The 16,088-nt window shown below is 44.0% G+C and overlaps 3 protein-coding genes across 3 annotated transcripts in view; 2 read left to right on the top strand and 1 right to left on the bottom strand.

Annotated features, from left to right (window-relative positions):
* CSUI_007326 (uncharacterized protein) overlaps positions 1–8,228 on the top strand; it is a gene marked incomplete at its 5' end in the record, with an annotated part of 8,564 nt that extends 336 nt beyond the window's left edge. Inside the window, 6 exons of the mRNA XM_068067472.1 lie at positions 676–767; positions 1,551–1,637; positions 2,242–2,404; positions 3,196–3,354; positions 4,668–4,813; positions 6,097–8,228. Coding sequence (XP_067920556.1) covers positions 676–767; positions 1,551–1,637; positions 2,242–2,404; positions 3,196–3,232 — 379 coding nt within the window. The remainder of the gene's footprint in view (positions 1–675; positions 768–1,550; positions 1,638–2,241; positions 2,405–3,195; positions 3,355–4,667; positions 4,814–6,096) is intronic.
* CSUI_007325 (flagellar associated protein) lies at positions 8,150–10,574 on the bottom strand (the record flags this gene model as incomplete). Its single annotated transcript, XM_068067471.1, has 3 exons — positions 8,150–9,237; positions 9,981–10,375; positions 10,570–10,574. 3 exons carry the CDS (start codon positions 10,572–10,574, stop codon positions 8,150–8,152), a joined length of 1,488 nt encoding a protein of 495 aa, XP_067920555.1.
* Positions 10,575–13,991: 3,417 nt separating this feature from the next.
* CSUI_007324 (uncharacterized protein) lies at positions 13,992–16,074 on the top strand (the record flags this gene model as incomplete). Its single annotated transcript, XM_068067470.1, has 1 exon — positions 13,992–16,074. A coding segment is annotated over exon 1 (1,008 nt), but the record flags the coding sequence as incomplete, so codon positions are not given.
* Between the last annotated feature and the right edge of the window lie 14 nt (positions 16,075–16,088).

The raw sequence follows: 16,088 nt of genomic DNA, 5'->3' as shown, positions 1-16,088 counted from the left end.
TCTTTAATCTATCTATCCATCTCTCTTTAGTCTGTCTATCTATCTCTCTATGTTTAATCTATCTATCTCTCTATGTTTAATCTATCTATCTATCTTGATCTCTATATTTCTCTACCTTTAGTCTTTCAGTCGATCCACTTATCTAACGTTACTCGGCTTACCTTCAATGGATGAATCTAGCTATCTTTAGTCTATCCATCTCTCTATCTCTATTGATCTATCTCTATTGAAGAGAAGCAGAGGTATGTGTATTTTATCTCGAGAGCTTCATCTACTAGCGGGGCGTGTCTCTCTTTTATCTGCAAAGGAAAGAACACGAAGAGAAGTCCCAGCAGCCCGGCTACTATAGCTAATACTAGTGGGAGATCCAGTCTTTGACAATACAGAGACATAGAAAGCCATCTATGTCTCTCTCTATCTATAGATAGATAGACGGATATAAATATGTAGAGATATGGAGAGAGATGTGGTCGTGCGGTGTATATGTATATGTCTATTTATTCTTAGTGTATATATCTATCCATATAAAAGCCGATGGATACATGCAGGAGTACCTCTCTCTCCTTTGGATCGATCTCCATATATATATATAGATATAACCGTATTATCTAGTCATATCTATAGATGTATATATGATATATATGATATGTCTGTCTGTATGTCTGTGTGTGTAAGACATAGGGGAGCAGGGTGTATCGTGTGCCATCGGCGGAGTGAGAAGACAGGCAAATTTTCTCTCTTTCTCTACGGCACGAAATATGACTCGGGTACCCACTTCAATTCTCTGCTGTCATGCATGCATGCCTATATATGTAGATACATGTATAACGTACATCTCTGTCTACACATATATATATATATATATATATAGATTCGGACGTACGTACACCTATATACTCAAACAAAGGGACTAGAGAGAAACACAAAGTGAAGAGACAAATACCACATATCTATCTATCAATCTATTTTTATATCTATCTATATCTATATCCATATCTATCTATATCTATCTGTCTCTATCTATATATATAGATATGTCTCTATGCACATACATTGATATCTATGCAGCATACGTGGGAGCATAGAGATCTCTTCTACGCTACGTGTGGATGTATAGACAAGACATAGATTATGAAGTCTGGATAGATAGATTAAAGGCAGATAATGAACAGTCAGGAGGGGTTTCTGTGTAGAGAGAGAAAGAGGGATGTGACTTGCTCTATTTCCGAGCTTCTTTATCTTTCTCTTCCTTTCTTTTCTCGTTTATTCTTGTGTACCTTCGAAGCGAGAAGAAGAAGAAGAAGAAGAAAGAAAATAGCCTGTCTCTCTTTCCTTCGTAGTGATTAGCGTCGTCTTTCTCAGGCAGGATGCTCGTAAGCCTATCCTTTTTTCTTTCTCTCTCTCTTCACTCTCTCAAAGAATAAGAAGAAACAAGTAATAGTAACTCTCTCCTTTCTCTTCTTCTTATCTTCTTTCCATTCTTTCTTTTTTCTCACTTCTCTTCTTCCTTGTTTCTTCATCTCCTCTTTCTTTCTTTCTTTTGTCTATAGATGGAGTGTTACGCAATGATTTGTTTGCGTGGCATGCGCTTAGAAAAGTTTCGTGGCTCGGAGCCGCTGCTTTTGTGCATGCACCAAGTAAGAACGCACACCCACACAACTTCCTAGCTACACAGTGGTCAATAGACAAAAGAAAGAAAGAAAGAGGAGATGAAGAAAAAGAAAAAGAAGAAAGCTCGTGTCGGGTGGACATCCTTGTCACCTATGCTAAGCCGGCCTGTCACACACGATCTGCTGCTCCAAACCTACACAAGACATCCAAACCATATATATATATATATATATATTTATGCGTATATATATATATGTGTATATGTATATATCTACTGGTGTACATACTATGTATGTGCCTAGAGGTGGATCTATCCCGTATCTATATGTGCATTTCAATTATTATACCTATAGACATACAGGTAAATACTATATATATGTACAATATATATATATATACTATATATGTGTACTCTACATATATCCTATATATATATGGGGTGTATATACAGGTTTGTTTCTACGTGTGTGCCAATGGATCGTGCATGCTTTCCTCCTTTGCTTGTTTCTCTCGTTTTCTTTCTCCTCTTTCTTTCTTTCCTTTTTCATTTTTCTGCATTTCTTGTTTCCTTGTCGAAATGATTTGCATCTTTCTCCGTCTTTGTTTTTTCTTTCTTTTCTTTCTCTTTAGATCCCTTGCATGCGTCCAACTCTCATGGGCAGAGAGCAGTGGCTAGCAGTAGTAGTAAGAAGCTTCCCCGTCATTCTCAACACCTCCCTACAGCAATGGCTATCACTACACCTACTGCTAGACATGAGAGACACACAACACTAGTAGGAGGAGACACACAGATGTATGTATATATGTCTAGATCTACTTTGTCTATACCGATTTCTTCATCTCTAAATATCTATAACTGTCTGCATCTCTCTGCAGATCTTCATATCTACAACACCTAATTCAACTAGGCTATACGTCGATCGATCTATCTATCTATCTGTGTACATGTCTCTATCGATGTATGTGGATATGTGTATGATATAGAGATCATCGTATACGTCTTGGCTGGCTCTTTAACGCCTTCCGCACTTCAAAATCATCCATGCTATCTGTCTGTTTCTCTCTCTCTCTTTTTCTATCTCTCAATCAAAGAAAAGAAGTTAGGAATTCCTTTCTTCTCTCTCTCTCTATCTGTCTACACACTCACAAGAAGGTATTGGGAGAGAGAGAAAGTTTCTTCTTTTTCCTCATTCTCGCTTCCACTTATTCTCCATCACCCTCATGATCGAATAGGCCTCATACAGATACACTCGACAGAAGCAGAAGCCTTCGGAAAAGGTCGACCAGGGAAGGAAAGAAAGAAAGAGGCAGATGTTTCGTATGAAGTAAAGTACTTGCTTGTATAGATATTATCTAGACAAAACAGAACACTTTTCAACTTTCGGAGATAGGATATAAGAAATGGGATAGATGCTGAGAAGCGTTGAAAAAGAAGAAGACACGAAAAGAAAGAAATAGAAGATCAGAGAACGAAGGGGGTGAGAAAGAACAAGAGAAGACGAGAAGGTCTCTAGAGCTTTCTATCAAGTCTAATTACAGGATGATGTGATTCTTTCCTCGGGTGTATGTACACCTCCATCACAGGTCAGGGGCGTCGAGAACAAGGTGGGAGATCTTCTGAGACTGCTAAAAGAAACGCCGCTTTACTTCGAAGAGTTTGCAAGGCTATGGCGGGTTGTCACTACAATGATCACGGAAAGAATATAAAGGATGAAACAGCCGAAGTTAGGGAGTTCACGATAGGTCAGATCACCTTAAGCTCTCTCTTTACTTCTTTCTTCTTCTCTTCCTTTCTTTCTCCTTCTTTCTTTTCTTCATCTCCACAGATCATAGGAGATATATACATACAGATATATATATATATATATGTCTCTGTGAATGGATCTTTCTCTTACTATTTCGATATCGAGGTATGTATATGTGTAGATGTACTGGGTAGATGTATATATGTATGCGTGTGTGTAAGCGTATGTCTCTCTCTCTATGTTTCTGTGTTGGTATATGTATGTAGAGTGTAGGAAAGTAGAGATCTTTTGATACACCCGCAGATATACATAGGCCTCTCCGGTATATGACTATCCAGGTGTACGTGTCACATAACTATCTCTATGTGTGTATCTCCGTGGTAGATGAACAGAGAGTTCCTTCTTTCTTGAAGTTTCTCTCTTCTTTGGCGTAACCTCCCTGCTGGCTCTTTCCTATACTATGTTCATGATCTTCATAGACGAGAGAGCCATATATGTATGTATATACATATATACATGTATGTATACATATATATATACCATACTTAGTTATATGTCACGTATATATCTATGTATTTATATATCCCAGTGAGGGAATAGAAAGACAGAAAGCGACGAGGAAGAAAGAAGATGAGTGGAGTTCGATTAGTGACTGTAGCTCGTCGTGGGGAGAGGTTAAGGCAAGATTGGTCTCTTCTTCGCTCTCTGATTTAGGATCTCAGGTGTATGTACACCTAAGGAAGTGAAGATCTCAGCTGTCTCCTTGCCATGCTAGTACGAGATAAAAGGCTTCATAAGAGCTACCACATATGTTTACCCCCTATTCTGCATCTCTAGGGATACATAGAGGTGTGTACATAGATATGCATAGTTACACGGATGTATACATATTCTCTGAAGTCAGATCTAGATACACACGTAGAGGTATCTCTTTTTCTGTCTGTCTCTTTCTTCTGGTATGTCTACATATGTCTACTGGTCGACGCATGTGTCTCACATCGAGTCTTCGCAACATATGTCTCTACCATACATATATGTTTCCCCTCTATACACATATATATATCTGATAGAGCTTCCATATATCAATCTCGACATCCGCCCTACACCTGTACCTAGTTACACATATACATATGTACATATATGTGTTTGTATGTATGTATGCATTTGTCTCTCTCTCTATCCATCCATCCATCCTCTTTCATCTATGTCTTGAATCTATCTATCTATCTATCTCTCTGTCTCTATCTATCTATCTGTCTATCTGTCTATCTATTAGTATGTCTCACTGTGTCTGTATATTCTAATGTGTAGGCTATCACTGCGGTCACCAAGTGTTAGCTTGGCATGCTCTGCAGCACTCGAAGACTCGCCTCCTAACCCACATTTATGACGCTCTAAAGAATCTCCATCACTCCATACGCAGTCAACCTTACCAAGCAGCCGCCCATATACGCCAAGTAAGTTTATACATGGACTTCTCATACACACGAGGTGTTGGAGAACCCCATTGATCTTAGTAGACTTGAACGTCTTCTTTCTCTTCTCCTCGGTTCTTTCTCTGTCTATGGTAGTATTATTCTCTTCAGACAGAAGCAGTTCAGGTCTCTCTCTCTCTTCTTACGTCAATCCATCTCCAGAGATGTACCTCTCATCGCTGCTCTCTCTCTCTCGATAGATAGATAGATAGATAGACCCATTCGTTTATCTACTGTCTCAGTCTCTCTCTCCATATACATGTATATATACGCGGTGAAGTCTTTGTCTGTGTGGCGCGTAACTCCACGTAAAATTCCCCTTCTAAGGTGTTGGAAGCTAAGCGCCTTCCTCTATATATAGATGGAGATAGATCAAAGGTAGGAGAAGCAGTAGAAGCAGTAGCGCGGCTGTGAATATTATCTAGAGGATCTTGGAAGGAAAACAGCGAAGAAGCACCTTTCAAGCAGGCGAAGAAGTCGAAGAAAACGAAGAAGGAGGAAAAGATAAAGAAGAAGAAGAAATGAAAAAGGACGGAGAAGAAGTTTCATAGAAACGTGAAGGGGAGTGCTTTCTTTTCTTTGCTTTCTTCTTCAGAGATATATAGGATCTCTTCTCTGTCTTGAGTTTTGTCCTCATCCCCTTGTCTATCTTTAATTTGAGAATCCGTACAGCATCACTCTTTCTCATCTACCTATCTGTTTAGGGATCTTCAGGATATCTCTATATCTATCTATGTATCCATCTATCTTCAATCTATCTATCTTTAATCTATCTATTTATCTAAGTGTGTCTATAGATCTGTGTATTGATCTTCTGCAGAAGTGGGAGAACAACTTGACGTACGTCTTCCTTCTTTCCTGCCTTCTTTTTCTTCTTTTCCTTCTTTCCTTCTCTCTTCATCTCTCTGGATTCCCGTCTGTTTTGAAGATTCTTTGCTGACGTTTCACCGCTGAGAAAGAAACTGTCTTTCTCTCTCCGCTTTTTCTTTCTGTCTCTCTTTCTCTTTCTTTCGTCTCCTTTCAGTCTCTCACCTGTAGATTTCTTTTCTCCTAGACCGAGCGTATCGTCTCATTAAGATCTCTCGCATTCTCACACGCTTTTCCCCGCAGTCTTGGGTTGTAGCACTACTTTCTTCTTTTCTTTTCTCTTTTTGTTCTTCTTTTCCTTTTTTTCTCTTTCATCTCTTCTCCTTTCCATCGGTTTCTTTATTCCTCTCTCTTGTCTTTCTTCTCTCTTGTTGCTTTCTTTCTCTCTTTCCTTTCAGCGCCATTCGCGCAAGTGGTTCAACATCTGGCAGGGTGAAGTTGGAATGGATCTTCGTGCATGAGATCAGTGAAGAGAGAAAGGGCTCGACAGATAAGATAGAAAAGCAGGATAGGTAGAAGGGATGGGTAGATAGATAGAAGGGATAGATAGATAGATAGATAGCTCTTGTCTTTGGTTTGGCCTGCTAAGAAGAGATCGGTTTCCTTACGTTCTACATGAAAAGAGAGAGAATCTTGAGTTGCTATGACTGTATACCGTGGGCATCCAGCTGTATATACACCTCCATCATGAGACGAGATAGATGGAGAGAGAAAAGGAGTGTCAGATTGAGAAGGGAAGGAAGAAAAAGAGGAGATGTCTCTTCTTCTTCTTTCGTCGGAGTTTGCCCTTTTGCTCGAAAGAAAGAAAGGAAGGAGTTCGATGGATGTAGAAAAGAGAAAAGTCATGAAGGTCCTCTTCAGTTAACGACTTTCTTTACATGAGACATGCAAAAGTCGCTAAGGGGAGCACTGGACTTCTTTTGCAGACCTCCTTGTTTCTCTCTCTACCGACGCATTAATCCCCTCTTCTCTCTCGCTCTGTCTTTCATAGATCGGCATTTCACGCAGAGTCTCTGTGTCTCTATGTCTCTATTCTTTATTGCATAAGATGTTTCTTGGCGTCTCCTCCGTTCTTATCTATCTCTTGTTTACTTATCACTAGTTCAACATATTCGTGCTTCTTACCTCATGGGATGTGACGGAGATCGTCAGTACCTTTCTTTTTTCTTTCTTTCTTTATCAACGGCAAAAGTTTTGAAGAGAAAGATAACTAGGGAGTCTCAGCATTTTTCAAGGCTATCAGGGAAGAGAAGAAGAAAGGTGTTAAGGATACATGACTGGTTCGAAGCGAGAGGTTAGAGTTCATGGACCTCTTTCCTTTGTGCTCTCCTTGTATGGAGTAGTAGAACCACAGCAAGAGGGAGACAGCCAGGCAGGGAGAGAGGGAGGAAGGGAGGGAGGCATCCTATCATTCTTGTACAGGTGACGGGGGTGATGCGTTCTTTTCTTGTCAGTAGAGATCCAGAAGGTGTGCTGGTGTATTTCTAAGAAGATTTCTTCCTCCTCTTCTTAGCGAGAGAGTACTTACGTCGCTTGATAGGTAGGAGTGGCAGTAGTAGTAGTGGTAGAAGAAGAACGAAAAGAAGACCCTTTAGGAGAGAAGACTGAACTTTATTTCTCTCTCAGTTAAGAGGTCGGATTCTGTTGTCAGTGTTCTTCTATGTCTATAGATTATGATGAATGGCCACTAGATGTGAGCTCTCCGGAGGTTTCTCTTTTCGACTCATTTCTTAAGAAACAAGATAGGTTGAGAAAGCGAATCATGAAAGGAGCCTACGACCGCCTGGTTAGCTAGACAAGAAGAAAAGAAGCGATAGAACACAGAAATTGCTGTCAGTCAGCAAAGGATGAGTTGCAGGAAGAAATAAAGAACATTACTCAACACTGAAGCAAGCAATGGAGAGAAAGATCGAAAGAATAGTAAGAGAGAGAGGAAGACACGGGGAACGAGGCCGGACTACCGTCTTCCTGATCTCCACGTCATCGCATGGTCATCTATCAGGAGAGTCACAGCAGACTGTCCCCTCAAAACAGGAAGCGTCAGGTCTGTGTAGATAGCGATCCAAGCTTTTCTCTTAACCGTTGTTCTATCAGACGTCTTTCCTACTCTCTTTGCTCCAACAGACAATCCATCTGAACAGAACAGATGAGCTAAAAACGACTTTAGATAAGAGTTCTCTTGAAGACAGCTGAAGGAAAGGACCGTTTTCGATAGCGCACTTGATCCCTTGTGCTTCCTTCGTTGTTCATTTTGTTCAAGTTAGAACAGGCGTTTTCTTTTGCATCCCTTGCCTCATTGCCTTTATGCCTTCTGGGCTAGTCTTCTTTTAGAAGAGTAACTGAAGTTGTGAGCACCCACCCGTCGGATGGTGAAAAGTTTGGAGAGAGAATGACAGGAGGAAAGTCATCGATGAAAAGAGACCACTTTCGATTGACTGATTGATGGAGTGATCAGCTTGGACGTGAAAAAGCAGCAAGGGATGATCCCACCCTAGTAGAAGCCCCGAGATGTCGTTTGAGAAATCGCGCAGCTTGAGGATTGAAAGATGGGGATTGGACTAAATGCCAGAATGTATGAGAGGTTCTTTGTCTTAAGCCGCTAAGCTTGGTTTTATTGGTTCGACCTCTTTCAAGAAAGTCGATTTCTCTCCTAGTTAACTCGAGAATCTCATGAACCAGATCTTCAGGAGCTGACGGAACCATTTGAACGGTCTCTCGAACCCGTTGAAGAACATTAATCCGATCAGGTAGAATGATGTGGGTAAGATCATCAAGTTCAAGATAAAGATTTCTCAATTGTTCCGCCCAGATAGTTTCAGGTGTGTAGACAGTAGTCACATCTCCTGTAGAAGGACATGCCCATGCGAAAGGTTTCGCCATGCTATCTAAGAGATGTTGAATCTTTTCTTTCCGACTTGATTTCATAGCATTGAGTTTTAACTCTTCGATATGTTGTAAAAGCTCGGTTTCTTTCTTTAAGAGATCTTTGAATGCTTGACGTCGATGAACCTCGTTCACAAAGACCGCCTTGATCCGAGCAACTTCTTGGAGACGCCACGCCTCTAACTCTTTATATAAGACGGATATATCATCGTACGTCTCTGGATGAAGACATCGATTTCTTAAACGTCTCTGACATAACTCATGTTCTCTCTTCACTCTCTCCTCTTCCGCACGGGTCTGTTCTAGAAGCTCTTCTTTAGCTCGGCGGAGTGCGGCTGCTTTACGCCGTGCTAAAAAGGATCGAATGTGAGCTTGAAGAATGATAGCTTTCCTCTCTTTAAGTTCATCTAAAGCATCTGCTGTAAAATAGGGCCTAGGAAAAAGAACCTTATCACTCTCTCGTGATATATGTAATCCTTTCTTCTCCATCTGAACTGTTCCTTCGCGGTTCAACTGTACACCGCTATTCTCCCATGTGTGCGTCTGAGTCTCCGCGTGAAATCTCGTTTTGAAGAGGCGCTTCTCTCTGTCTGCCGTCTGTGTCCCTGCTGCTGGTAAGATGTGATCTCGATACCTCTCCGGACCGAAAAGTGATTCTAAAGGAAAAAGAGCAAACAGGAAAAACCAAGAAGAACGACGTGACCTGATTGATTGTCTCAAGCCCCTTGTGTTGACGTTTTCTTTCAGTGGAAGAGCTTAACAAGAAGAAACGCAGAAACACACATCAAACGCATGAGAAGAGAGACGGTAGAAGGGAGGAAGGAACAGACAATCACTCTAGTCCAAGACAAAAACATCTCCGTCCTCTAACGCTGTCTATCTATCTATCTATCGTTAGTCTATTTATCTATCAATCTCTAACCTATCTATCTAACTTTAACATACCTATCTATGGAACTTGTTCCCTCTGTTGATACTGCTGCCTCAATGGCATCCAGCAGCCTTCGTGGCTGATCCACATGGCACGTGTAGAAGAAGTATTCTTGTACCGGATCGCTAAGACATGGCAGACGAAAGGCTTCTTTATTTTCTTTCCTTGACTAGCGAGGAATCGGTCACCATTCTCTGAAGTACTTGGTACTTCGTTCCGGTGTGTGTGTGTGTGTGCTTTGACAGGGTGTACCTGTTGAGAAAGCTCTCCATCTTTCGATTGCGATTGCTAGATCAGAGGAAGGATTTCTTTCTTGGAGGGGTTCTTCCTCTGTCTCGAGTCCCATCTCGGTATTATCCTTGAGATTCGCTCCTTCGTCTTGGTGGACTTCGTCCTTGGTGATTGTCTGATGTTTCTCATCTTTCTCAACAGGGTTCACAGCGTCGTCCTTATTCGTTTCTTCAACACGCTTTAGTGCAACCCAAAGAGTAAAAACGCTGTCGAGCCGTGCTCCTAGTTCATCAAGCGTAGTGCATACGGCTAGAGAAGCGGAAGCAGATGCGTTTGTCGAGTCATTTTCCGAAAGAGAGATCGCCTCTACTTTCGCCGGAACAACAAGAGCACTCTCAATCTCAGATGCGATATGCGATAGAGAAGTCTTCAATGGATATACACACCTTCTTCGGCTGTTTGTCGGCTGTAGGATGCATTCCACTATGACTTCATCATCCTTGCTGCTGCTGGGCTCCGCGATTGCGGTCGGAGCCCGACCTTCTATCTTTGAAGGCTTAGACCCTCCCTCCTTTGCCTTCCCGAGGTGGCTTGACTCCATGGAGTACGTCTTTGACGAGGCTAGGCAAGGACTGGGAGAAAACGCAGGAAAGAAAGAGACAGCATACAGCTAATTCAAACGCCCTGTCGCACCCACACGCACACGGAATCATTGATTGCGGTACTTCCGCGATACAACAAAGAAAGCAGTTTTGCTGGGGAGTAAAAGACTCCTCTATCCACCATATCCCCCACAAAGTTTCCCTCCACCGTGCAAAATCCCTACTGCATTTCAAGGGGGGCAACGCAAGTCCGCGGCGGCTCGTTCGCTTCGCTTGCTTATTGAAGGAAGAATCGATACGGATTCGCCACAGCGGACAGACGCCTTCGAGACCAGCTGCTGTCGTCGTCACCGGAGCGTCATTGGGCTAGGACTTTTTCAGCGCAAGAGAAGAACCCCACAACAGTAATCCATTCTATGTCAGTGGGGCTTTGACTAGCCAGGGCTTCGATAGTCAACGGACTATATGAAAGTCTATTCCAAGCGCGAAGGAGAGCCGGAATAGAGTCAGCCATACAACGCGACGGAAATCTTGGTTGTCATGTGCCATCGGGGGGCGACAGTAGGAACCCTCGACAGAACTCGTTAAAGCTGTTGCCTGGAAACTGCTTAGCCCATATACAGCAGCCAGTGTATGAGGATCGTTGTGTCAGCAACACTTTTTAGAGTCAGACCTGCGGTCAAAGCGAGAAGATGAGAACGTCGTAGCGGTTCCTAGACAAGTCATTCGTCTTCAGTCGCTTGGGGTCAGCAAAGCAAAAACTAACTGAGGAGAAGAGAAGGGTGGGACGAATCTCAGCGGGCCGCTTTACCATTGTGTCAGTGTCGAGGCTTAGAGACCTTCGGCTGACAGAAATGACCTATTCGGGTTGGGCACAAATGAAGAGTTAAGGTTTCCGGAGCAGCAAACGCCGGACGAGGAGGTTCATGACGACTGAGGAATGACTGCGACCGTCGGTGTGCGCAGAGACAGCACGATTCTTTGGTCTATGAGATTCTCCGTTGCACTTTTGCGGTGTGTGCTAGAGAGACTACTACAGTTCAGCTGCGAACTGATGTAGTGTGTCGAGTAGGTTAGGCATGAGACTGGTCTTCCGAGAGAAGGTGCCCCAACGTCGGAACATATGCATGGTGTTAAATTTTGTTGCTTTCCCGTCCTCGAGCCGAAGAAGAAAGTCCTTTTCAAAAAGCCTACGCAGTGATGGGAACGGCTCCGCTGAAGGGGGTGCCATTCTCGTGACAGGTAACGGTGAAGGAACCCGATGAACAGTGAAGCACATGCAGCACTGGCACAGGAAGGCTGACTTGACTGATGAACGGATACCCCTCTGCTTCTTGACAAATAGACCGACTCTACTGAGAGCGATGGTGGAGAAACAGAAGGGTCACTATAACGGGTTAGGTTTTAGCGGTCCAAGCCTTGTTGTCAAACGGAATGGATGAAGGGATTTCTTGAGTAGGGTTTTTGCCCTGCTCGAATTTTGACCCTCTCATCTTGCGAGTGTAATCTGGTCTAGAATTGTTCAAAAATACTCGATGAGTCTTGGCCAGTTGGCAACTGGCATGAGTAGACAAAAAAGAAGGAAAGATTTTGGTTCTGATGCCTGAAAGGTACCTTAAACAGCTGCCCAGCACGCTGCGTGGTAGCCCGCATCTGCGTAGAGGCGAAGACGACAACAGGAAAGACTCACCATCAGAAAAACGGAGACATCTCGCAAATCGAAGCCACCCGCCTGTGCAACGGAGAACCAGATCGTCACTGCTGGAAACTGAGCGACACCGTCCTTTTTGGTGATGCCTGCCTTTAGGGCAACAAGGTGTGCAGGGACACCAATCCGGTAGCCTCTTCTAGCAATTTTTCAGTTCTTATTCTTGTTCCCCTGCCTTGAACACTCTTGCTTTCAGAACTTTCTAAAAGGGAAAGCTCCGCTCCGCTCTACGGTCCTCACAGAGCTGAACACATCTGCAAAAGACGCAAGTCGGGTGGGACTCCACCCTGAGTTTCAAACGAAGTAGCCCCGAGAAGAACTTTGCACTTGACTTCGAGTCTTGAGTACTTCAAGGCTCTCCTGAGCCGCGGAGCAGGGCTGGTGCAGATCAAAAGACAGTCCTCTCTTTACCAGGAAAGGAGATTCCACATGTCACTTCACTTTGTGGCCCTTCTGCGATGATTCTTCTCAACGAGTGTCGACATCCGTCGGTCGGCCACCACAATGTGCTACCTAGCATTAGTGTCTTGGGACTCAGTCGGCAGGGGAAAACCATGATCCCTCGCTCTCAAGACTCCAAAGACAGCTGTCAGGATGCTTCTTTGTTACGCTGTCGTACGCAAGGTGATAATATGACAGAGAGCAGCCCGAGAATCTCTCTTCACGAGTCCAAAGCAACGGCAGATTGTCTGATACCTTGAGCTTCACCGCGGGACGGAGTTCTTTTGTTCCATCACACCGCCCACCTAGTGCAGCTTGAAGGTGGTACGTCTCTTGGAAACGGATGGAAACGACTTTCTATTCGCGGCGTTGGTGTTCAGAAGTGGTGAAGTGGCTATCTATCATGAGACGCTGCCTGCTTTGCTGGACGACGTAAAGGGTCTCCCTTGAGAGAAGAAAACGATAAACAGGCAGTCTTGTGCTTGCTGTATCGCTCTCCGTGTATTAATTGTTGTTTCTCTGTCTCCCCGGTCATTGCACCATCTATGCCAGAGACTTATGACAGATAGATACACCCTTGATATGTCTAAAAGAACCCACTTACTTTGGTATACAAATATATCCTGAAAGACCATATTCACTTGGGATACCTAGCACTACAGATTACAGGTATCTCCTACATAGTGGGCAACACCATACACACACAGGCCATCCCCCCCGCCAATGCTCTTTCGCATCACTCGCTCAGGCCACTTGCTTCTGCCTCTCCAAACCTTCTCCCAACGAACAGATAAGGAAGCACGATGATACTTTACCTGTCTTCTTGACTAGCTGCTCCGAAATCTTATTATTCTCCATGGGAAACCTTTGCTAAAACGTGGTCAAAGCCCACTCGTAAAAAATTGTTTGCTGTAGCAAGTACGGGCAGCTCTCCGCGGGTTGCCAAGGCCAGGGGGGAGAGGCGGAGCGGGTTCTTTTCTGTCTCCGTGCCTACTACTACTACCTCGTGTGTCACACGCCCAGTTTTCCATCGAATATAGAAGTTTTCTTCTCTCTTTTTTAGACTATTAGAAGGATTACTGCCCTATAAACTTAGGATAAAGCCCATTTGATTAACGGGGATAATGAAAGGTGCCGTTTTCCTTTGCATCTGACGTACTTCCGCTCCTGTTCCCCTAGAGCCTGAAGAGCATGGAGTCTGAGGAAGACCACAGCTGCATGAAGAGTAGACAAACATTTTCTGGAAAGAGGTTCTCCTTCTGTTCTTGACTTTTTGATTTCATCGTAAACAGTCTCTAATAGACTGTGTACCTTCTCCTTCTTCAAACGAAGAATGTACATCCCTAACGCATGGAGATGATAGGCAAGCGGGGGAAGTAGCGGTAGACGTCGAAGAGCGACCACCCATGCTGTTGTTGTTCTTGTCACAGGTGTCTTCCCGTCCTAGAAGGGACGAACGGGTTCCTTTCTTCTTTCTCTCCCCTTTTCCCCTTTGCATGCGTGGTGTTTCCTCTGTCTTTCCTTTCGAACCTCTTTTTTTGTGATGGCATCTTCTTGCGTGTTTCGTCTTCTTTTCATCCTATAGAGACTTCCTTGACCAGCAAAAGGCCCAGTTGTCTCTTCTCTCTCATCTCCGGTTTCTCGTGGACAGGCAGCAGCAGGAGCAGTAGGCACCCCGGATCATCATCTGGCTACTGCTGATGCTCCTGCTGCTGGTCCTCCTTGTCGTTGTTAGCTTGCTCCAAAACTCTCCCGTTAAACCTGCATGCTCTTTCTTTTGACTTTTGTTTGAAATGATTCGCGATTTCTTCTCTTCTCGACAGTCTAGAAAAGTGTCTCCGGATCTCGGCTTCCCCGAGGAGTCCGGTATGATTACAAGCCTTCTAACATCGGAGCAATTCATGAATATCTCGTCGGAAGAAATTATCAACATTTAGCATGAATTCTCAATCATCGGTCATCAACTGCGCCGATCTAGACATCTATCGTTACGTAACAAGGTTACTCTATCGATAGATACACTTCGCTTCTGTTAGGCTTTCTCCTCCTCGTCGTTTTCGGAGCACCATCAGGATCTCCCTTTCTTTTCCTTCTGTCTCTTTTGTATTTCTATCCAATCTTGTCAAGCATTCTTTTTCCTCTTCTTAATATCGCCCCCGTCCATGTCCTTTCTCTTCCTTTCACTCAGGCAACTTCTTTCGCTCCCGCTTCAAAACTCTCTCTCATGAAACGGTCGGTTGCTCCTGGCTTCTTCTGTCTTCGTCTTCGTCGTCACCAGGCTTACTTCCCATGCGTCTGAAGAAAAAAAGCAACCTGGCTTTCCTGTTTTTCTTGCTAAAAGAAGCTTTTCGAACTGTCTGTCATTCGTCCATACCACCTGCGTCTTGTTTCCCTTCTTTCTCTCTCATTCACCGTATTCAGAACTTCCTTTTCTTTTTGAAGAGAGGAACTTTTCTTCTCTTCCTCTTTCCCCCTTGTTCTCTTTTTTCTTCGTTGCTCTTTCCTTCACCGTTTCACCCTGTCTTTTCTCTTGCGCACCGAATTCATTTCGATCCTGCAGAAAAGGAAGAAGATGACAACGACGACGTCTCCTTCGACCATCACCCCCCCACCCCCGGGCGGAGGAGGAGGACCAGGAGATCTTCTCCAATCTCCCCGTCCTACCTCTGTTTCTTCTGTCTCTGTCTCCCAGAAAGGCGGTGATTCTTCTTCGTCATCTTCAAATCCAACTCTACAAAACACATTATCGTCTTCTCCCTCTTCTACGTCTCAAAACAGTAGTAATGCTCCGGCTCTCTCGGCAACAACGACTCCTAGTGATATCCTTTCTTCTTCTTCCTCTTCATCAGCTCAGCCGCTCACCCAGGGGTCTTCTCCGAACCCATCAAGTCTTTCTGCCTTCTCTCTTTCTCTATCATCTTCTTCTTGTACATCTGCTGGGGGTGGTCTCCCCGCTTCCTCTTCTTCTTCTTCGCAACCTTATCCTTCTTCTCCTTCAGTAGAGACATCTCATCTCAGAGAGGATCGCAATTTGACTCTCCCGGGTTCTTCTACTACTACAGCACCTCCTCTTACGACGAACCCTTGGCTAGCAGCAGCAGCAGGAGGAGGAGGTGTTTCAAATTTTACTCCTCACATCATGTCTCTTCTCAACAACTCAGAAGGGGGGGAGCCATCCATCCAAGGAAATCTAATCCCCTCTTCCTCTTCTTCTTCTCTTCCGTCTCCTCATTTTTCTTCTTCTTCTCTTCCTTGTGCACCTTCATCTTCTTCTACAGAGAGTGAGAAGACTGTAGGAACGTCCCCCCTTCCGTCGATGCCTTTCTCGTCAAGCCCTCCAGTCCATCATCCTCTCCATCAGCAGCCTCCTTTTTCCTCCTCTTCTACTTCTTCCTCCACCACGACTCCTTCATCCTTTCTTGAGAGATCCTTATCTCTTCAATCTCAGCAGTCTGCCGCGCAAGCAGCTGTAGGTTCGGCTGCCTTTGCTCAGCAGCTTGCCGCCTTCTCATCCTCTATAGGAGCTGCTTCTCCTTTCTCTTCCTCTTCTTCTTCTCCTCCTCCTCCGCTCTCTTCTTCTACTTGAGAGAAGGT

The sequence above is a fragment of the Cystoisospora suis genome, assembly GCF_002600585.1.
Source record: "Cystoisospora suis strain Wien I chromosome Unknown contig_3845, whole genome shotgun sequence".
NCBI lineage: Eukaryota > Apicomplexa > Conoidasida > Eucoccidiorida > Sarcocystidae > Cystoisospora > Cystoisospora suis.
The sequence above is the reverse complement of the archived record's forward strand: the minus strand, read 5'-3'. Positions and strand labels throughout refer to the sequence as shown.